Raw genomic sequence first — 24,371 nt, 5'->3', positions numbered from 1 at the left:
TTCGCTTGAGAAATGTTTTGAGGAACACACTTTGGGAACATAAGATAAGTATAATATTAGGTATAATAAGTGAATAAATAAGTGTTATATTAACAGAATAAAATATTATATACAGGATTTATTTTTAACTACATTAAAATTACAAGCTAAATAATTGTATATACATAAACGTCCTATTTATATAGATGAACGAATTCATGGTTTATCTTAATAGTTTAAACATGTTAAAAAAAATTAAAAGTACTTCATCTATAAGTGTATTTCTTTTTGATTATCTATTTACAATAAACAAAAGTTACCATAGTATAGTTAGTAATTATTATAATTTTCATTTCTCCTGTTTTTTGTTTACTTTCGTCTTTCAAAGAAAGCAAATAATAAATATAAAAAATAATTTTAAGCGTAAAGGGGGTGTAAAACAAAATTTGATTGGCATTGATTGCTCTGAATAGTCCGTAATCTGAAGTGCTGTCAGTTCATTAATCTGTGAATAGTCTCCCTTCATTAAGTCTTAAGGGGCAAAGCATCTCTGCCATCAATTAGAAAGCACTATCAGATCATCTTGTATAGTTAATTGGCTTAAGTGATAGGTAATAGTACCATGAATTTACAAAATTTTAATAGCTTCCTAAGTTTTACAAAAAAAAAAAATGTTTTCTGTTCTCATAATTTAAATAATTTATAATAACTAAGATAAAAATCAAAGATTAATACAAATAATCATTATCGAGTTTTTCGCATTATAAATAATAATGTTTAAATCAATTATTATAATAAGATAGATTCATTAATAATCAGAAGAACTTTTAATAAATTCAATAAGATGAATTTAAGCTGACTGTAACTTTATGAAAAAATAAAATTGTTGATCTAAGCCACAAGTTGGCCACATTTTAAGAAAAGAAATATGAAACCGACTCACTATATTATGTTGATAACTTCAATTGTTTTATTATTAATACATAGATCTAGATGGTTTTCTAACAAGAATCTGGCTGTAATTTTTTTTATTTTTAAAATCGTTAAAATAAAACATTATTTCAAATATTTTTTAAATTATTTAAAATAATTTCAAGGAATTTTATTAGTTTTAACTTTATTCTCAAATCTTAGTAGCTGTTTTGAATAACGACCCTTTCAACTCCATATTTGAATAATCTTAAATTATTTAAAATAATTAAAAGGAATTTTATTAGTTTTAACTTTATTCTCAAATCTTAGTAGCTGTTTTGAATAACGACCCTTTCAACTCCATATTTGACTGAACAAAATTGGTTAGCCTTCTTTTTGGTTAAACAAAGCAAATGAACAATATTGAAATGATAAATAAAATAAAAACATATTCATAGTATGTTATACATAAAAATATACTATTTACTCAAAAAGAGGATATTACAATTATATATACATAATTATCTATAGACTATAGAGATCTTTGGCTGCAGATTGATTGATTGGTCCTCGCACATGTGATAAATGAAGGTGTATAGGATAGGATCATCAATCATATTGATCATCAGTGATATATACATTATACACATATATTATTCTCCTCTTTCAAAATCATTTAATAACACAATTATTTTAATTAAACAATTAACCTTACCGTAATAAATCAGCGCATTCTCTTCTCCTTTGGCACCAATCATGGGAACTAGAAAAAAAAAAGAAATATTCAATTAAAAGAAATGCATAACAATTGCTGATCCCTTTGTACCCAAATTTAATAACTTGCAAATGGTAACTCCATACTAGATAAACAGTAAATGGTATTCAAAATTATGGAGGAATGAGTTCTAAATTGTATCCCGATAAAACCTTGGGGCCAAACATAATTGAGAATATGACAAAATTGACAAAAATATTTAATTAAATAAAACTTTACAGCAAATACAAGCTATCAACAGCAACTATATATTTTCTTATACAAATAAGTTTAAAAAATTCAAGCTACTAATGATCAAATTAAAAACTAAATAAATAATGCAATATTTTCTTTGAATATAATTTTTTTTCTGAAATTTTCTCCAGTAATATGAGGGATTGCCCTATGTCCAAGGATGACCTATATTCAAGATTGACTTATATTTGGATCCTATCAAGGAAATTTGAATTTTACCGAACCCAAGATTATAAAGGCTTTTCACAAGTCACTTCATAATTTTTTTTTTTGTTTCTACTTCCATAATAGGACAGTTTATATTAATCGTAAGTGATAACTTCTTTACTTATTGTTACAAGTAGAGAGAAAAACGCAATAAAAACCATAGTAAAAAACTTGATTAGGAATGATAAATACATACAAAGCAAATGGTATATATACCTGAAAGTTAAAAACAAAGGTTATATAAAACCAAAACAGAAGAATAATTGAAGGTAAATGGTACTAAGAATTAAGATTTAAGAATACTAAACTAATGATGCAAGCAGAAAAACTGAGAATTTATTTAACAACGTTAAAAACATTAAGTTTATATTACGTTCCATGACTAAAAAAAAAATTTTAAATTTAAAAAACTAAATACCAACAATTTCATATCATTTCAGTGAAAAAATTCCCAAATATATACAACTCTCGATTTCTGCTCTCTATGATCTCTTAAGAAATAAACCAACCCCCAGGGGATCCTCGTATGAGAGGTAGGGCCCTACCCATCAAATGTTCTTGTCAAGGCAAATGGATTCCTAATCTCAGTACTTTACAGATATCTATCTCCACTGACAAAGAACTCTGCTTGATAAGGCCCCGATCTCAACTGGAAAAATAAAAAGTGGTATATTTTCATAGAATCCACTAATAGATATAGATATTAAATCCACTAGATAATGAAATTTTCAATCAATATTCACCACTAATGTTGATACTGAAAAACCAATGGTAAGAAGATGAAGATAAAAATATGTTTTCCTTTTACTGTACAGCACCCACTCAAAGGTATAAGACTAATTATATTTGTATTTATATTACAAAATACTAACTAATTAATTCTCTAAAAAATGGTTTCTTATTTACCAAATTTTTTGGTACAATACTCTTATTCAAATAATGTCCTTAGTATATATATATAGACATATATATATCTAATAGAATAATAAAAAAAAAACCTATCTAAGATAAATGATTCTTACGAGCATTAGAGACATGCAACTCTCCTTCTTTTTTTACACCAACAAATTCACCTGCAAATATTAACATATTATTATTTACTAATATTAAAAATATTACCACTTTAATGAAAAGAAATAGTATTTTTAAAAAATATTAAAATAAAAACAAGTAATTAAACAATATTTTAATTAAATGATTTAAAATTTTAAAAATGTCATAAAATTTGGAAGGAGAAGGCGATAGTAGATGTTATTCCAAACTAGCTCCTTGTAACTTTCATTTCAGATTTCCAGACCAGTCCACAAGGTCTTTATTCAAGAAGTTTATTTATTTTTTAAAAAGCTGGTTAGGTTCCAAGTTAAAACCTTTGGAAATAGTCCTATGTATTAGGAAACAAGTATCCATTATTCAAAGGTAGCAATACTATCCATTAAACCACCATGAGCTTAAAGTTAAATAATTTATAGAATGATAAAGTTTAACACCATCATCAAAAGTTACTTAAAAAATGAAAACATTAAATAGAATAGTAAATAGTAGAAAATTATTTGAAAACACAAGTAGATGAAGGCATTATGTTACAAACAAATAAATTTGATAACTGAATTTAAGGCTTGTTTATTCCTATTTTAGGCTGGGAAATTCAATGTTTATCTTTTGGAAACTACCACAATTTTAAGTTTGGAAAAATTAAACAAGGTGCTATGAAGAAAGGAGTATTTAAAATGTACTCCTTTATCCATGCATGCAAGTAGCATGAAAAATCTAACAAATTTAAAGACCAAAATCAGTTGAAAATTCCTTCATAATCATTTGAGTAGTCTCAGCCCACCAAAGAGACTCAAATGTCTCTGATAATGATGATACAATCATGATGATGGATTCTTGCAGGACATTTAATTTTCATTTTTTGTTCTTTATGTTATTTTCCACAAGGAAAGATAGTTCTCGGTTAAGATGGATGCATGGGCAGTTAATGTCCCAGTAGTTTTACTGCTATTACATGCACTCTCAACAATAACACTAAACCTAGAACAACAAGATTGCCAAAACAGGAAATGCTCTATTGATGGCGATCAATATACAATTTACATCATGGCAGAGGTTGAGATAGTTGCTATGATAACTGAAAACTGTGATCCTGTGATGGACCTTTAAGCTATTGTTTTGCACTTACAATTGTTACAAACACTATATTGTACTACATATGGATACTTTTTTTCAACTAACTTATTATTTATTAAATATGCTATTGACCTTGCCAGCAATGGAATTTCAAGTGATAGGTAATTTAGATACTTTGAACTAGAATTAATCTAATTAAAAATATTTCTCACCAAAACAGAATACTTGTCCCTCCTCTTCTTTGATAACAACCTCAGGAACTGCAACAAAAACTATATATTACTGAATTAGGAATACCTATAAAGAAAGATTCACAAAAGCCTAGTTACCGAAAGTTCAAAATATTATTATTACTAAGTATATGGGTGATTTTCAGTATAATGATATGATATTCGGCACCTAGTTTGAAGTAATATTTAACTGAATAAAATTTATATATTTTTAAGATTTTTATTCCTTCCTAGGACGAAGTCTAATACTTTGAAATAATTTTTAGAGATCAAGATCTATTGTTAAGATAAAATTTCAAAATTATGGGGCCCCAAACTGGCCATATTCCCAAGTGACTGATAAAACTAGCTACCCCATATACTATCTACCCATAAATAAATTATTTTATTTACACTCACAGAGAAAGAAATTTATTCAATCATGCTGCCCAAATACATCGGGTTGCTACATTACACAGCATACTGATCAATCCGGACATATATAAATTTATAAATTACATTTTTTTGATATGATACAATATAATAGACAGCTAACATTTTTTTTTTTTTTTCCCCACAGTATTATTTTACAATTAATATCTGTCTACAAACTAAATACAAGCTTTTCAATTTATTCCTTTTTTTTTCTTTCCCCTCCATTTCCCCTCCAGGGTTGTAAACCCTTATTACTTTTTATCAACACATTCCCCTATATAACAAATATTAGAATATAAAAATATAAAAAATAACAAAGTAGTAAATAGATAAATAAAACAACAAATAGGATATGCGATGCATGTATGCCATCCCTCCTCTGGATAACTCCCCCACTCATTAATTTCCATGCATGTGGTGGTGGATGATTCCCAGGGAGTCAAGTATTATATTCTCTGTCATCCTAGCCACGTCCTGGGCATCGACCCCGAGGTCCTCCATGAAGCTCCTAGTTGTGCTGGGAATAGTTCCACAGGCTCCGAACCAGAGGTCTCTCACCTTGAAGTCTCGTTCTCCGAAGCCCTCACGGAACTTCTCCTTGAGGAAAGGGATACATTTATCGTAGATTTCCTTCTTTCCCCTATCTACCTTATTTGCCTGGTCAAGGTCGTTATTTTCATATCTCACAGTGGGATCCAGAATGATTGCCGACTTCCCCTTCTTAGGAAAAGCAACTTTATCCACATATCTTGTGGATCCATCCGTATCTACACAGTAGACCTCGTCAAAGCAGGCAAAATCTTTTAGGAGCCTCATTAACTCGTATTTTACTCTATGATGTCGGCGTGTTATGAGGAGGGAGTTGTTGGGGCATTTCCCCAGCACATGTGCTGGTGTTTCCGGCTCTCTGTTGCATTTGCGACAGAGGGACCCAACTTCTCTATCCTGTCCGCTGACACCTGGGACTCCACGTAGGGGTGCATAATTTATATTTAATTTCAGGGCATTGGACCATTCAGAGCCCGTAAGTATTTGTTTATCATATATAAACTTATTTGCTCTCAGGGTCTCTTTGAAATGGCGTACTCCAATGCCCTGCCACCTGCAATTAGCCCATTCCGCGAACGCACTTTCACGTAGCGACTGTCGTAGAGCTTTCACACTCCGATGCCCCTGATCAACGCCCAATCTATCCGCACATTCAGCAATCTCTGCTGAACAATCGAAAGTGGACTGGAACAGAGCATCGAATACATTTGACAGCCACTGAGCAATGGACCAGTGTTGAAGGGGAGCCTCCCATTGGCACTGGATCAAGCCTCTGTACCTCCTCAGAGCATACAACATCGCCGTGGAGGTGTTCGCAGGGAGCCCTATAATGGCTTTAACACTTCTGCGAATCATTGTGTCGATGCCTTCCAGGATTTCAGGACGTAGCTTTGTGAGGGGAGCAGTTTGGAGAGGGTATGTGAGACCCGGGAACACATATTGGTTGACAATGTTGACCTTCTGCTCGGGCTTAAGGAAGCACGAGGTGACGAGCTAATAATAATAATTATAGCATCAACACATATATCGATCCTAAACAAAGTTTAAAATGGATACACCGTTACCACTTAAATGTAATAAAAAAATAGAAGGTCAAAATTAGAAATTTTAACTGAGCTTCATTTTTCCATAGTTTTATACTCTTATTCTGCATTTGTTAAAAATATGTTCATATTTTGTTTTCTACTATGTTCTAAGAGAAAAAAGCTTTGAATGAGCATAGGCCTCTAAAAAAAAAAAAAAATGTAGTTGCTTCAATTAAAGTGCGATAAAAAAAGTTTTCGATATGAAACTAGTTCATATTATTTTCCCCATCTCAAAAAACTCTTAAACAACAGTTTTTATTTAAATAACTAAAAAAATCCCAGAATTTCCCTCAACCATTTAATAAAATATTTCTCAAAAATCATGAATATACTATAAGTACATGTTTAAAGCCATATTCTATCCAATAATAAAAACCTTTTATATATTATATATAAAAACTTTTTTGGTCACATTCAGGCTTATTTGTCATTTCCAAACTACTTACTAAATAAGCTTTCACAACAGACTCTAAAATTATATACCCAGCACACAACTTAAAAATAAATTAAATAAATATTTAATTGGAGAAAAATATTCTGGATGGCAATCAATAGAGATACCAAAATAGTAACAAAAAACTATTCATTATTAACCAATGTTTCGCCCCACTGTGCAGGGCTTCGTCAGGGCTGATAAGAATGAAGTTCTGTGGCCAACTGAATAAATATTTAAAATTTATTTTTGAAACTACCCTGTCCAATCAAAGTTGTTGGTGAAACTTATTTTTTTCTTTCCTTAGATATCCGTCAAATTCCTTTAATTTTGACATTTACCAAGCATATATAGAAATATAATTTTGATTTTTTTGTTGTATACTTTTAGCATCTTTATTTTTCAGTTAGAAAAAAAAAATATCGCTTCAGCATTTAAAAACTGGTCAAGAGATATCAGAATTAAAAATAAAATTTAAGAAAAAAGAAAACTTACCGATACACTCAGTATCATCAATTTTTTCTTCTTTTATTACGCAAGAGTTGCTTAAACCTAAAAAAGAAAACACATGATAGTTTAAATTTATATCAATTGCTACATAAAAATTAGGTATATATGTAATCTTGCAAAGATTAAGAAAATTGACCAATTGCCCAATTTTGAACTTAGCCTAGGTTAGTTATAAGGTCCAATTTAAACTGAACTTTCATAATGATGTGATCACATAGGTTTGTCAGTTGTTTTACGGTTAATTAATTTAATATTTATAAATATCATTTAATTCAAATGATACTTCCAACAAATCAAAATCATTTAATATCTCATTAAACTAAACTGCAACTGTGAACAAAACCACTTATTGTGTATTAATTTCTTACTTATGATTAATAAATTCCAAAAACAGGATTTTCCAAGTTTTATGTATCCTCTTAAAATTTGTGTCAATGTAAGTTCTTCCAACAATCAGCAACAGAGATAGGGATTGACATAATTAGCTTTAAACTTTGTAAATGAAATGCCTGTTTTTCTTAAATTAAATAACCAGGAGTAAGCTTCTCATGATTATAACTTTATTTGTTTTGTTTTTATGATTTACAGATAAACAGCTATTCAAATTTAATCAAACCATTCAACAGAGATAAATGGCTTGACAGCAAGCAAGTTCTAGTTATGTATTATTCATTATTTTCAAAGCTATCAATTTAATACCCAAAGTTTATTATCATACCAACTTATCTATTTCTGCATTCTTACCCTCAGAGAATTTTTTTAAAAATCATCTCATTCAAGATATTTATAGTAGAGACAATCATTAAAATAAAGTACTAGACTGAGAAGAAAAAAAATTTTTTATTCACCATTTTCATCCATAGCTGATAATTAAATTAACTGGAACTTTGGTTAACTATGATGAGGAGGTTAAAACCAACTAGCTTTATTTTCTGTCCAAAGAGGTAATGCGAATGAAGCAATTCCTCTAAAATCTAGAGGTAGGGTTCAGTACCTACTTAACAGAAAGCAACAGAATGAATAGGGTCGATAGAAAACGTACACAGAATGACGTCACCCAGGAGAACAAACCTTTCTAAAATTTCCAGGAATAAACCTATATCATTTATACTTTCCGTAAACATTTGAATTAATCGAATATTAAACTTTATTTTGAGTTGTTTTCATGAAGCTGATCCAATAGATGTGTTATATAAAAAATTGTATATGGCTTGACTACTACAATTTTTTTTTTACTATCTGTTATTACCGTTCAAGCTACCAATTAACCGTTGCGTACTGACACGACGCTACCTAGCTGCCACAACAAGAACTAATGCAGTCATCAGGCAAACATCATTTATTGAAATGTATATTTCTTGTAAATTCTTTGATTGTAGAAATTAATAACCGCGTTATATACTGTAATATTCTAAAATGTATTATTAGAGTCAATAAATATTACAATGGAGTCTTAAACATAGCATTTATTGATGGCGTTTAATTTCCTAAGAGAGATAAATTAGCCCAATTTGATAGACCAAATTTCCCTCTCAGGGAATTCTCCTGCTTGATGACTCTTAAGTCAGTGAGTAATAATTCACATAGTAGATCAGTACAGTTTAGTGCTATTTTTGGAATTTGCTATTTGACTTTTATTTCACTCTGTCTTCACTGAAATCTCTCCTCCTTCCTGTACCTAATATCCTTTCATAAGGACCTATGGCTCATTCCCGTAGGATTTCCAACCCCTTCGCGACTGCAGGCTCGTTTCCTACAGAGCGAAGTTTCCAGCCTTCAAGGACTTACTGCTAGTTCACATAATACTCATCCTGTCCATTCATCTCCTAGATGAATTATACAGTTATGCAGCTACCTAACCTGCATGAACACGCATTGTCGAGGTCTTCTGGTATAGAATACCTCACATCTGCAATTACAATCAAAACAATTTAACACAACCATCTCAACAATTGGGGTGTGTGTTGCGGCTGCAAGGTAGCGTTGTGTCAGTATATAACAATTAATCGACAGCCGTAGCCAACAGATAATAGCATGATCTATACAGCTTAAAGTATATTATTCTTTGTTCTTGTTTCTACTTTATTTCATGTTAACAATTTTTATTTATATTTCAAGAAATTAAGAAAATAAAAAATACATATATTTCTAGAAACAACTATCCTGAATTGCCGGTTGCAAAAACGAAAACAGAAAGTAAGGGCTTATGTGTAGTATGGCCGACCGAGACTAGGAGGACGCTGCAGCTCTTATTTAAAATTTATTGACCATTGGTGGAAGTGCAAATGTATAACATGAGAAACTGCTTGTTTTCAAAAACCATCAATACATGTTTAAATTCTGATACTTAACTTCATTAAAAAGAAAAATGAGAAGTAATTCACTGATTTCTACTCATTATTATGTCTACTTTTCACTTATTTATATTCCTAGGTGTGTAGTAAATATATTACTAGTCCTGCCAGTGATGTGTAAAAAGTCGTATTGTTTCATTGAGAATTTCCTTTAAATGAAACGCCAAAAAGAAAGCAATGAAAGTAGTAATAAACGAAGTATCGATATATTTTCAAATGTGTTTGTTCTTAATGCTTAAATAAAATAATTTAAGACTAAATAAAATGAACCTTGCTAGTGAGTATTAATTTGTGCATGTCCTGTCCTTACTTTTCATTTTTTATATTAAAATCTAAAAATGTAGGAGGTTTTCAAGTATGAGATGAAGAGACAGTAGGTTTGAGTTCTGAAAGTACTTTAAAATTATTATTTCTCCAAGGACTTATATTCAAGTATCTTTTGGTTCTAAGCTTTGCGCGTTCCAGTTGTGTCTTATTGTACAGAAATAAATTTCAAAACGCATTGCAGAGGACTATTTTGACTGAGTAATATTTAATTGTGTAAAAAAATTAATAAAGCTATATCAGGGAAAACATTAGAAATTATTAGATATTTAAATGTAAATAACGAATCATATATTTTCCAAATCTGTAATACATGCTTCAATTGAGTTTTGTGTTGTTTCGTCCAACATACGTGGGTAGGTCAATTATTATCAGCAATATAGTTATAAAATTTTATTGTATAACTCCCCTTGCTTTTCTATATACTTGGTCCATCGTTGCACAAGATGCATGAATGCACGGCTTCTTTCATTGCTTCATCCGAGGTAAATCGACGGCCTCTTAATGCCTCTTTGAGTGGACCAAACGAGTGATAGTCAGAAGGGGCAAGATCGGTACTATATGTAGTGTGCGGACAGGCATTCTCGTGCAACAACACCATCAGTCCTCGGCGGTTGCTTCAAATTGCAGGCTTGAACGCTCAATGTTTTCTTCAACTGTTTTGTGACGGTAAACGGTCGTCTGCTCCTTCACCGTGCGTAACACTTGTGCGACCATTTTTGAATTTTTCAATCCATTCCTAGACACTCCGTTGTGGGAAAATACTGTTCCCGTACCGTAACAAAAGTCTTCGATAAATTTTGGCCCCTGATACTCCTTCCGATAAAAAAAAAAAACGGATCATTGGACGTACTCTTCTTTGGTGCATTAGAATGAGGAGCAGCCACGATTAACAGCACGACAGCGATAACGAAACTAACCTAGCAACTTGAAATTTGCATAGACATCACAACAAATAAACAAAGCATGCGTCATCAAAGCAAAACTACAGTACTACCAACATAAACAAAAATATAACTAAATAGCGGATAAATATTCACTTACCCTGGTATTTCGATTTTTGATGTTGTAATTATCTTTTATTTAAGTGAGTTACAGTTAATATAATGTTGATATACCTAATTTGTTTTTATAGTTTGAACCAAATTTTAATAATGTATAAATTGATTGGGTTTGACCGAAATCAGCAACATTTCCCCACTCAACCTTCTCTGAATTTTATTTTATAGTCAATTATAGCATTTTATTCTTAATAAAATATTTCTACATATGAGAAGAAAAACTTGTCTCTAATTGAAAATATTCTCCTTTGAGAAGTATTCCAATCTTCCAGATATCGATTTATGACTTTTCGATCAATAATTTAAATTATTTGTATTATTTTTAATTATTTATTTAAATTATGACTTTTAATTTTTAGTTTAAATCCTTCAATATCGTCGGTGTTTGTAAAATGAGCAAATTAAAGTAATTTGGTATTTATGATTTTTTGCTGGAATTGTGATTGATAATAATAGTTGAACTATGTGAAATAAAATTAAAATACTACCAGATTTTCAAAAATATGAACGTATCATTGTATTCCAAAAAGAATTTTCAAGATCAGATGGAGTACAAAATAAACTCCCATTGATGGATTAAATCCTTTTTACTGAACACCGACGACATCGAACCTAGATTCTAGGAATGGGATCCGAATATTCGAATAAAACAACATAGAAATCAATTATATATTAAAAAATACAAAAGACCTTATAGATATAGTTTACATTTTGATCATTTCTGTTTCTTTGACAGGAACTGGTGTATATTTTGGCAGGAACCTGAGAACCAGAGGTGATAGTAGATCTCGGTCGACTTGGTCTAACTTGTTCGGCCCAGTCAAATAACTGATAATTATACCCAATATCATCGCTAGGACGCACCCAATGAGGCAGTAATAATACACAGTGATCTCGAAGATAGGGTTCACTTTGTCCAAGACAGGAGTTGGAGCAAAAGTGCTGAAAGAGTGAATAATAATTGAAATATAATTAAATTTTAACAACGATATCAAAGTAATATAATGTTTTCAAAATAAAATTGGGGTATAATTTGAATTGGCAGCATTAACCAAAATAGAGAACCTTATGTGCAAAGGTTAGATGAGAAGAATACTCGCAAAGAGAGGATATTGATTCTCCTCTACATAAACAAAGACATCTGACCTATCAAACAGCTACCATCTGGAAGTTCTGTGTTGACATTTCGTTTTGATTTAAACTGGATCAATGTTTGCCATTTGCCGCAAATGCAAATTAACTACAAACGCTTGGTACAAAACAAAAAAAAGTAAAAAATCTTGGTATCCACACTTGTTTGTTCCAGAAAAGCAAACATGTTGGACTTGGCATTTATGTCAGCTACTTACTTCGATTCACACTATTTTCATTATAAACAGGAACAAAATAAAGGTAGGCGAAATGAAATGAAACGTAAATCTCAGCAAGTATTAGAAAGGTACGGGATAACCAATAAATTCAACTTTCGTTCCATCATTTTAATTAGATACTATATATTTAAATACCCAATTAATATCAATATCACCCAATTTGATTAAATTACCCTATTTAACTACCCAAACATATAATGTCTTTATAAATGTTTACTCGTGTTATGTTAAATCAAATATAATCCGCTAAAATTAATTGATTGGAAACAATGTATTTACACCCAATTGTAGAATTTTTAAATATTCAACCTTATATTTTAATCAAAGAAAAGGTAATTATTTATTTCGAATATCTTATGTTGGAAGAAATTCTTTACTTAATCAAAATACAGAGAGAACAAATACTTATATGTTGGTAGTATAAGTATGAGCCCAGCAAACTCGCTTTGTACCAAAAAGGGACACTAGAATGTAACAAATCCAGGCCAACTCGTTCCAGCCAATTCAAACGGCCTATCCACACGATTGGGGCATGTAAGACTTAATTTTTAGTTTCACAAACGTGTAATTCGTAAGTTGATTATTTATAATAAACTATTTTTAAATACTCATCACAATAATTTAAATTTCGGAAATCTATTATTATTATGTTCAAAACATTTCACTTCGACAGACTTGAGGTTATGATTTGTGCAATAAGTGGATCTCTTCAGCCGTCAAATCTAACATCGAAGGTAACTTAAAATATTGAGAAATACTGAGCCTCGTTTAAAATGAGACTTTTTTTGTATCGGTGAACAAATCTTATATCATAGAAATACTTGTTTGCATTATTTGAAAAAAACATTTTTTTTTTTGTTTTATACAAAATAGTAATTATAGCACTACCTGTTTGAAACCAATGTGAAATTATAAGTACATTCTTCCACTGATACAGGTAGCATCGGATAGACCAAGTCTCCGTTTGCTACAGCCATTCTGCTTCCGTAGACCAGCACACACATTGCAACGAGACTAATAATACCTCCTAAAGCCGCACCCTAAACAATATATTTGATATTAGTGATATAAATATGTAATATAAATCAATTATAAGCACAAGGAGTATAAGTCACATATTTATAATTCGCGTCACCATTCATGAGCTTATGTCTTTCCCTCTGATTTTGTGTACTAACATTAGTCATCGCTTTCAATGTTTCAGATAGTTCAGGATTGAATCATTCAGTAATAATCAAGTCGCATATTATGTCTTAGGCTTTTATTATATAGTATAAAAACAATGGTGTTACTGTACGTGCATCAAACAACTTTCACTTAATATATAAAAATTCGAATTTTAAGGTTTCACGGCGTGAAAATAACGAATAACAACTTAGTTCCTTCCAAGAATACAACAGGCAAATAAAAGATAACGAAGCAGTTTACATATGAATATCAGGGTCGTTCGTAGCCGAGAGAGTTACAGCGTTAACTTTAGCGTACTCATAGCTCGTAACTGTAGCGGCGCGGTTTAGAATACGAAATGAAAACTTGACCTGTAGATAACTCTATATATATTCGGCTTTTTCCGATTCTAACTCGTGTCAATTTTTCCTTTTTTTCGGTTTCATATTCATCAATTTATTTAATAATTTTTAATTATCAATTATATTGATTTAAAAAATGTGGACGATCGTCATACGCCCTCTTACTATATATTCCATATATCGGTTAAAGGGAACACAAATTAAAAGAACGGAATCAAGTAAATTTGATTTATCTTCCTTGAATTAGGATATATACTATACTTGATGGACCATCACTAACTAACAATTAATTACTATTTTACAATTAAATAGTAAACCTACTATTTTATTATCAAATTATACGTACTTTACTGTTAACTTGAGGAAAGAAAACACCTAAGAAAAATATTCCTAAGATGACTCCTGCACAAGGTCCAGAGAAGGAATTGTAGAGCTGAAATATGAAGCAAGTTTTTTATGAAGTATGTGTACAGTTAGAATAAGAAGAGTGTTTTGGCCATTAATAAAGCCATTGGTTATAATTTTATACCCGATTAACAGTCAAAATATCTTTTAGGTTTATACCTCGAGAAGAGACCCTAGTTTCTCCATTACTAAAACCAAAAGAAAACATAATATTCCAAAAGCGACAGTAATGATCTTCAACATCCTTGCCGCTTTCGAGTCGCTCACTTTTCCTGTAATAGGTTCGATAAAGTCTTCGTATACTGTTGCTGCAAGAGTGTTTAACAATGCCGACATAGTACTGCAAAAGGGTATGTTCTCCATTAGAAAATGGGAATAAAAAAATATTATTATATGGTATTAGAAATGTTTTACCTCAGTGCTGCGCTGACTAAACCGGCAAAGAATACTCCAGCTAGGCCTCGCACATCTCTGAAGACGTGGATAATAAAATAAGACAAAATCTGATCTGGTTTTTCAATAACCTAAAACAAAAATATTAGCCTTCTTGATATATTTCAAGTGCATTTTCAATAAGATTGTATGTTGTATCTGCTGCAATATTAAGGAAGTATCGTTTTTAGGATATCCCCATTTTTCAAATAATAAACATTCATGTGCTACTTTTTTTTTTGGCATACGATTTTGGATCCCAAAAATGATCTATTCGAATACACTCTCTAGTATTTCAAGACAAAAAAATTTTAAGATACCTGTAATTAGCAAACACAAAATGACACCATTAATTTCAAATTTTCGCTCCATAACCTAACTCGACATGCATTGGCGAAAAAATATGAATCATCTACTTGATATTTTACAGTTCGTCGTAAAGAAAATAATATTGCTCAAACCAACTGTCTAATGCAAATATGCCCATCAGCCATATGAGGCTAAATTAAGAAAAACATTCGAATTTGTAGATAATTATATTATTATATCATTATATTAATCAATTATATCATCTAGATTATCACATTACCCCAGTAGCTAAAGGATCGCACTTTTCGAAATGCGTAAAGACGATGAGTCCCATGTACATGTTGAAAATGGCGAAGATGAAAGATCCTGACATGAAGATCAACGAAGACCTGGAGAATAGTAATGGGATATAATAGCAAATAAAAATGAATACACAATTTATAAATTTATATTGAGATTGAATATCGTACCACCGAGCTTCGCGAACAGTTCTCAAGGAAATGAATCTCTGAACGAAGGAAGGATGGATCGCAGAGGTTGCCGTGTTAGTTATCATAAATCCTACGGTCATACTCCAGACTGAAGCTCTTATTCTTGGGTCAATGTCCCTGAAAAATTAATTTATAAATCAGAGAATCTAAACTATTGCTTCTCAAATGGTTTGACATCTGTGTAGGAACTACAATTTTCATAATACTGAGTACCACGGGTAAAAAAAAAAAAAAATACGTAAACCATAAAACCTCTCTAATCAGACAACTTTTTCCAACGGACATCTTTTAAAAAGAAATTTCAGAGTGATATAATAATACGAATATGTCATATAATCAAAATGTATTTATGCATGTATTAAAATTAAACATATAATTAATATGAAATTGAAATGACAAAATTTTTCCTCATTCACTTTATAAAGAGGTGTCCTCTGGGGAAATTTAATGTGAAAGTAATTACAAAATAACTTGTCCCCTTTCCAATATATCGAAAATTATAAGATAGGCTAAAAGGTTTTTTATTAAATACACACATATATTCCTGATTAGAACTCACCAAATCAGATCAAACCTTCCTCCATGGTAATTTGTTGTAAGGATTTTCGATATGCCACCTACTTTCATGGTGCCAAGAGTAGCGATAGTAAATATTGCTCCATACATTACGACTCCTTGTACAGTGTCAGTCCAAACTACTGCTTTTAAGCCACCCTAAAACATTAATCCTCTTAATGAAAGATTCTAATTATTTTTTTCTTATTAATAATAAAAGTTATAAACTTAAGTTTCGTGGAAACTAACAATAGAAGTATAGAAGAGACAGAAGGCGGACAAGTAGAAGGATATAGTAAAGACCCCATAATCTGATACTGAAACATGAAAAAGAAAGTTAGTTTGGCTAAATAAATGTTTAATTAGTGTGATACTGTAATGGATTTCTTAATTACATAAATATATCTAAAAGCAATGAACAAAGCTTTGGTCTATTATTTCATCTACAATGCAAACCATTTTCTCCGTATAGATACATTAAATTGGTGGTTGATAATTTCTTTTATTATTGTTTAATAGAATCTATCAATGAGTGGTGGATAAATAGTTTAATTCTCGTAGATAGATAGCAGTAGTTATTTACCATCTACTTTGATTTGAAACAATCTCTTGCTCGTTTCAATACAACTTCATTATTCTTTTCGATATCAATGCTTCTCTTATTTTTATGTTGCGGATCCTCTCCTCTTTTGTAATTTCCGTCAATCTTTCTCAGGTACTTCATCTTCATTGTCTGGATTTGCTCCTTATGTTTAGAAGGTCCATGATTCTACTTCCTGGAGACTTGAGGTCGGGAAAGGATGGGTAGGAAAGTTGACATGTAGAGGAATAGCTTAGTTTTCTTCGTCATCTCCCGCCCGTTGAGGAAAACTTTCTGGATTAAGTGGAACATTCTTCCAGCTACTCCCAGTCTTTGTGACACCTCGATATAGCCGCTTTTGTTGATTCAGATGCACATAAATTGTAAATACCGCGCCTGTGTGCAACAATAAGGTCAAACTTCAAGGTACAGCCGGTAGAAACACCATTACCTGGGAGAAAGGCTTGCGGGAAGCATTAAGGAAGCGAGCGCAAGACTGGAGCAGAAGCTGAGAGCTGCTACAGGAGAGGGATACTTAATCCAAGCTCTATAAAGGGGGTAGTATAGAGGATTGGGTCATGATGATCATGATGGCAATGCTTCTTCTCACTATATTTTCATTTGAAGGTTAAGTAAAAAACTTCTATTACTATGTTTCCGTGTTTCCATACACGCTATTACAGTATACAAAAACTTATGGATATTACCATAACATCCATTGTAACAAGAAAATGCTTATTTTATCCTCTAGTTAATTAATTATGAAATGACTTAACTAGTTAAGTCATTTCATAGTTCATATCATTTAATTTTTTATTACTAATAGCAATGAGAAATTGTTTATTATTTCTAATGTACAAAATTAAAGTTACTTTAGATAAAGCTTTTTTTTAACATGGGCTCATCGATTATTCCAATTGGAACAATGCCTAGCTAATATTAAAAACCACTTCTTGCTAATATTAATAATTTTAAAAAACTTCTTGCTATATATTTCGTGCAAAATTTCAAGTAAGCGGAAATAAAAATATTTATTGTTTTGTTTCACCTTGACTCAGTGCCAGCGCTGGTCCGTATATAACGATCGGTACGAGACCTATCTGAAAACAATAACGTTAATGGAATATTTAAATTACATCTTATTTTATATTCCATAAATTCTTCTTCTATAATTACTTACCTGTGATATAGTGAAGAGAAAAGAGATCATCTTCCTCACAAACTTGTTGAACCTCAGCTCCATATACTAAGTTAAAATAAAAAACAATCATTAATAAATATGTAAAATGAGTCATAGAAAAATATGGGATGGAATGATAATTATAATTTTTAAATTGACAAGGAAATGGTTATGTGTATATAAGAAGATGGTCAGGGTTGCGGTCAAAAGTGAAACAAAAATAGTTTACAACTATTTATTTTCCGACGTTTCACCCCACTTTGCAGGGCTTCATCAGGGCTAAAAAGATACAAAATGATAAGAATAAAAATACAAAGATAAGATACAATGATAAGAATAAAAACAAGTAACAATGGCAAGACTAAAACTTTCTTTATAAAAATACGTAAAATATAAAGCTACAAAAGTACAGGAGATGCACATAAAACAAAAACAATACGGGGAAAGAAAAAAAAAAAGAAAAAAATATATAGAGATAAAATAAACGTCATGAAAGAATACGCAGTACAAGAGCTTAGAAGAAAAAAAACCAGTTCTTTCAACCCAATTTTTTATTACTTTTATGAAAACTACCAAGTATAGGTCAGGGAAATGAAAAATAGCGGGAATTTGAAAATGTTAAAAAAAAATTGATCTTTCATTTGGAGCTTTATATCTTTCTAACTACCAACAGCACAAGAAAACGTAAAATAACATCGTTTAAAGTAGAGTAAATTTTCTAAAATATGAGCCTTAATAGAGCTATTTACGTTTAATAGTTTCCGAGATATAGCTTTTTAAATTGCAACATTTCATAAAAAATACACTGAAAAATCAAAAGTTAGTGAATTTATTTTAGTGAATTTAATTCAAAAATGTTAATTTCTAGTTGTTAGGACAAAACATTAGGACAAAAAAAAAACATATCTCAGGAACCATAAGATGTACAGATGTCTGCCAACACTATAATTAAAGCTATTTAAGTGTACCATAAAGTTGTTTATAACGTTTATCTTCGTATAAGTCCATTTTTAATTATATTTGACAAAATAAATTCACAAAATGTTAATTTATAGTTGTTCAAATAACATTTTCGATTTTTGAAAAAATATATCTCAGGAACCTTAAGACGTACACATGTCTGCCAGCACTCAAACTAAAGGTAATTTGACTTACTATAAAGTAGTTTATTACGTATATCTTCGTAGAGGTATTATATGGATATAAATTTTAGTTAATATTTGTATAAGTGGTTTCTTCTCACTTATGATCTTTTCCACATGTTTGGGCGAAGGAAAATATAAGGATGATTTAAAATAGGCTTATTTTTATAACTATGTATTTCATTTCTATCGCTTAAAGCATAACGCATTGTTTCGAAAATGGGTCTTTTACCTGGTAAACGGAGATTTGTTGCAACTTGAAGAACACCGGTAAAAAGACGTAAGAACATACTAGGCCGGCCGTTGGGTAGCTGAGGGTAACGAACAAATAGTTCATGCCGTATCTGTAAACTTCAGACGGTATTCCAAGTAGGGCTATTCCAGATATGAAACTAAAATATAGATATTATTTGACATTTATATATCGAGAAGAATATTTTAATTATAACTTAAGGTCGATAATCAGGCACCTGTAGTTTAGATCAACAAAGTAGACCATGAAAATAATTCTGGAATTGCCAAAAGCTACAAATATAATCATACTATATCATATCATACCTGGCTATGAGAGACATAGCTACTGGAAACAGGGTCATCTCCTTGCCTCCAAGGAGATAACCATCCACAGTGTCTTGTCCTTCCTTCTTTATGAAGCCGAAGTAGACACCGATGAATCCGGAGACTGCCAGCATCAAACCGAACACCAAATACTCAATCCAGTCAAAGTAAACTATCGTCATAGCCATCTAGAATAGTTTTACCATATCAGTTAAAGTTCCTCTCCATATATTTAGAGAGGGAGAAAAACATTTTATTATAAATGTTGCACTGCCAAACTTCATTGGGTTGCATCATACACAGTATACTTAACATTACTGAAGAACAATTTGTTATAAAACCTATTAATATATATATAGTCACAGCATAATTATTTTTAAATCGTCACATTATAAAAATTTCTGCATTATGTACTAAAGTTATAGATGTTTTTTCTTTTTTATTTCATTTTTTTTTTTTTTTTTTAGCTTTTTATCGCCCTTTAAATTTGTTTATTTTTTTCATTATTTCAATTCTAAAAATTTTTTATCTTTTTTCTATCACACATTAAAGGAAATTTAATCCAAAAGTAAAAAAATGACATGTACATTTCAATTATAGTAAAAAATATATACAAACATAAAACCTACCATGGTCGTCCCCATTTACAATGTAATAATAAAAAAAAACTCTACACATGCATACAAAGATTAAAATAAAATAAATAAGTATATTGAGCTAAAATATAAATATAAATTTGTATAAATATATAAAATAATGGAGAAAGGAATACATGCATGCACTCCACTGATCATTCTTAGTTACCATGCATGTGATGGTGGATGACTCCTAGGGAGTCCAGAATTTCTGTTTTTACTAGACAAACGGTCTAAATTGCCAATCCATTACGAAAGACTAATCTACATGACTATTATAAGGCCTATTTGGACATACGGAGTTGAGCTTTGGGGCTCCACTAAATCATCAAATTCCTCCAGAATCCAATCCTTACAGTCCAAAATCCTTCGTAAAATCCTTAATGCTCCTTACTTTGTCACAAATCAAGTCATCCATCAGGACCTCAATATTCCATATGTTGCCGATTTGGCCAGAACCAGATACCATTCCTTCCATAATAAACTTCTCAACCACCCAAATCCACTTGTTTCTAACCTGGCTTCTCCTTCATTACCTAATAATCCTCTTAGGCGTCTGAAAAGAAGATGGCCTCGAGATCTTCTCATCTAGAAATGTTATTGGAGTTCAATCAGTGGGATTCTTATCATAGATTCTCCACATGTTTTTATCATGTCACTAGGTCACCTACAATGCATTTACTTGTTGTATATATGTGTATACAGTTGTAAATAACAATAAATAAATTATTAAAAAAAAAAAACGTTAAGTTCGCTTGGACGGAGGGTCCAACCGGTTCGGAACGGTGTTGGTTCGGAATTGGGGTAGTCAATAACTCAGTGGTTTCCAACCCATGGAAGTCTGCGGACCACTAAACCAGAAATTAATGTGAAGTCTGCCCCATTTTAGGATTTCCCTCAGAAAATATTAAAAAATTAGATGGCTTATAAGAGCAGTTTGAGTCTTTTATTGTGTATTTTCCTATTGGAACTTTGCCGACCCACATACATCAGGAGAGATATTCAATAAAATAGCTTTAAAATAAATTGGTACAAAATATGTGTTGCCGTGCCTCATACAGTCCGTTGTTCTAAATGTTCTTATTCTAAAACTACCAACAGTGATACACTAATTCACGAGTAACTACAATCGCAAAGTAATAATTAATTTTTAACATATTCCCTTTATCATTATTGGGGTAGTAAACTATCAATAATTAGAGCAAATTGCTATATAAAATAATTGAATTTGAACTTAAAGAACTTGAATTTGATGAGATATGTTACTAGTTATTATGTTATTAGTTCCCTAAATAAATGCTTATTTCAACTAATATCGTAAAAACTGGTTTTTTAAGAAGTAAAATAGCTTTGAGATTATTGAAAATTGTCTATCCACTAATTTGTTTGTTTTGGTACATAGCTTAATTAACAGACATCGATACTTTTAAAGGATCCAACCAGGAATATATAGTGAAATAAATAAATTTATCCGCTCAAAGAATAGCATAGGACAATAAGAAACATGGAAAAGAAGTGATAAAATAGAAATAAGCAAAGAATATAATTAGCTAGGATCTAATTTAAATTATAAAAAATAATAAAATGAGAGTAGCTAAAATACGTAACTGAAGTTTTATCATCCATTTCTTTTTGTTTGGAAAATAAAAATTAACATATAAAAAGTGATTTGCATTGAATTAGCATTCCCTTAATTCAATTTGGAAGGGCTATGGAGGTACACAAAACCTTTTGACATAGCTAAATTTAGACTGAACCTCATCCTCCATTTATTGTTTTGTTTTTAACTTAAAAAACAACCCTATATATTGAATTTCAGATCAAATGCACCAAAAAGAGGACGCTTTAGGCGTCCAAATGTAGCGAGAGGAGAGATGAAATATATTTAGACCTCCAAAAAACCCGAAGTGTGTTCTAGTGCTTGCGAAAAGGACATAACACCATTCCAATGAGGTCACTGTGGGTGATTGAGTTAAGGTGTCACCTTAGCAAATCTCGTAACTGTTAAGGTACCGGTTTCTATTCCGGTTGAATTTTATTTCGTGGCGGCCCTATGGAAAGAAAACTCGACTGAAGTTAGAATAGGGTGGTAATCTGAGGGATAACCTCCCCCTCCATATGCAAGAAATGACCACGAAGGGATAAAAACAAAACAAAATGTTATTCAAATTATTATTTCTAACAAAAATGTTAATTACATTTTGATTCTAAACCTTATACTGAGAAGTAGCGACATGTCATGAACAAATATTTTCTTTATAAATCGGTGTAAAAGAAATCAAATCTTATTACAATTTTTGTCAGAAATTTCAATTTCAACATTTCGCTATTTCCCGGTTTAAAAATAAGTCACCAAAATGTTGATATCACGTGCTATAATTAGCAATCTTGTGTCCAGTGTGGATCTCCTATCTTTGCAATGTAGATGGAAATCATCAATAATTTTTTTGTATCAGCCCAGAAAATCATAATAAAATCATAATAACGCACAAAACTGTGGGTTGTTGTTCCTTGTTATGAAAAAGTGTATGTAGTCAACATCTGTGAGTCAACATCATAACAACAGGTTGTGTGCGCGCAACTGGGGACAATTATTTCCACTTTAGCTTAAAGCCCATCCTGCATGACAGATATCTACTGAGAAAGTAACATTAACAGGGAGAAAGTATGGCAGATCTTGTCTACACGCTGACTGTAAAGCAAAACTCGCTTTTAGTTTAAAATGGTGAATAAACGATAAAAATTGTTAATTAATTAGAACAAGCAACAACTGTCAACATGTACAATAACAAATACGAACCATATAAGTTCAAATATAAGGGTCGTACATATGGCAGTTAGTTTCCACGCATGCGCATATAGTTAATAGTACTACCAACTATCAAATTCTACATAGTACAACGATATAAAATGTCATAGTTTACACGATCTATGTGGCCATGACTGTCACTATCTTGGCTTAATTTTGTAAATACCTTGTATTGTTGCTGGCAGGTCTCCACGAGAGGAACTGGACTAGCTCGGTTTGGTGCAGTTTTAAAATCATATATGATAAAAATATTTATCTCGTATTCTCCTGATTGATATATGGTTCCTGTCCGAAGTATCATTTACCTACAATTAATTTTTTTTCATGGTCCCTGCGGTATAAACTAAACATTGTGGAGTTAAGTCTGTGTAATTGTAGGTCAGCAATGTATATTTTTGATAATAAATTATACAAAACCAGACACTGTGACTGAAACATAGAAACAAACAAAAGGAGAGTTCAGTTTGAAGATTATGATCATATTTAGTGTTTATTTGAAAAATTATTCCCTGTTAAATAAATTTTGCTAATTTGATGTTTTGTGGTAAGCCCTTGTTATAACATTCAACAAGGCCTAAAACAAACAAAAAATAAAACTGAACTACTACACAATCCATGAAGAGGTTTGCGTTCCATACGGAAACAAAAAACGTATAAGCGTTCCATACGAAAAAGTCTTTCTTTATTGAACGTTTTGCAGTGAAGTGAAAGGATCAGTATCAAGTTCAACAACTCATTTCAATATTTTTTTGCCTGATAAATTTTTATAACATAATATATGTTATCGACTACAATTTCATTCAATCTTTTGTCTCGAAGTCGCTGAACATTCCTATTTTATATTATTATAAGCCATCTGTTATCATTCCTTTGGTCTGTCTGAAATCGTGTTGTTTTTTTTAACTTTCAAAAGCCTATATAAAGAAAATGGAAACGTCTAGACTTGATTTGTTTATATGACATTTTTTCCAAGTGTTTTAAGTTAAGGAAAGAAAAATCTTTTAATGCTGGACACTTTTCTTTTCCAGGACCCATTCTATCCATTTTTCACATTCCGATTCTCATTCCTTTGTCAAAGTATGGATTTCTTGAGTTCATTACTGCTTCTAGTCAGGCAGTTCCCTTCTTTAACGCTTCTCAACGATTTCGTTGTATATGCTTCTCATTCCTTTGCAAACAAAC

General features: G+C 31.1%; 2 protein-coding genes across 4 annotated transcripts in view; both read right to left on the bottom strand.

The window, feature by feature from the left end:
• The window catches only part of LOC112210322 (zinc finger protein 711), a 12,549-nt gene extending 1,491 nt beyond the window's left edge, over positions 1 to 11,058 (bottom strand). Inside the window, exons 1-5 of one of the 3 annotated variants that reach the window (XM_067045148.1) lie at positions 10,447 to 11,058; positions 7,441 to 7,497; positions 4,447 to 4,494; positions 3,130 to 3,180; positions 1,607 to 1,654 (exon numbers count right to left, since the gene is read on the bottom strand). In XM_067045148.1, the coding sequence (XP_066901249.1) occupies positions 1,607 to 1,654; positions 3,130 to 3,180; positions 4,447 to 4,494; positions 7,441 to 7,497; positions 10,447 to 10,483 (241 nt within the window). In that variant the 5' untranslated portion in view covers positions 10,484 to 11,058. The other 2 variants (XM_067045149.1, XM_067045150.1) reach the window with 2 other exon arrangements.
• Positions 11,059 to 11,849: 791 nt separating this feature from the next.
• LOC106690197 (sodium-coupled monocarboxylate transporter 2) lies at positions 11,850 to 23,397 on the bottom strand. The gene is made up of 14 exons (XM_014435549.1): positions 23,356 to 23,397; positions 19,746 to 19,933; positions 19,420 to 19,579; positions 18,046 to 18,111; positions 17,914 to 17,965; positions 16,535 to 16,602; positions 16,290 to 16,444; positions 15,710 to 15,847; positions 15,520 to 15,628; positions 14,913 to 15,022; positions 14,658 to 14,838; positions 14,440 to 14,526; positions 13,453 to 13,604; positions 11,850 to 12,136 (listed from the first exon to the last, which is right to left on the bottom strand). Exons 2-14 carry the CDS (start codon positions 19,931 to 19,933, stop codon positions 11,899 to 11,901), a joined length of 1,704 nt encoding a protein of 567 aa, XP_014291035.1. The 5' UTR covers positions 23,356 to 23,397; the 3' UTR covers positions 11,850 to 11,898.
• Positions 23,398 to 24,371: the final 974 nt, after the last annotated feature.

Source organism: Halyomorpha halys, unplaced genomic scaffold, assembly GCF_000696795.3.
Source record: "Halyomorpha halys isolate HHAL.00 unplaced genomic scaffold, Hhal_1.1 Scaffold50.1, whole genome shotgun sequence".
Taxonomy (NCBI): domain Eukaryota; kingdom Metazoa; phylum Arthropoda; class Insecta; order Hemiptera; family Pentatomidae; genus Halyomorpha; species Halyomorpha halys.
The sequence above is the reverse complement of the archived record's forward strand: the minus strand, read 5'-3'. Positions and strand labels throughout refer to the sequence as shown.

Bases quoted from the DNA above. Each gene is read 5' to 3' on its own strand.
- LOC106690197 (XM_014435549.1), bottom strand. From the start codon at position 19,933: ATGGCTATGACGATAGTTTACTTTGACTGGATTGAGTATTTGGTGTTC. The intron at 18,112-19,419 runs GTAAAAGACCCA...ATTTTAACTTAG, and splicing joins AACAAATCTCCGTTTACCAG to TATATGGAGCTGAGGTTCAA. The intron at 15,629-15,709 runs GTACGATATTCA...ACTATTCTCCAG, and splicing joins ACTGTTCGCGAAGCTCGGTG to GTCTTCGTTGATCTTCATGT.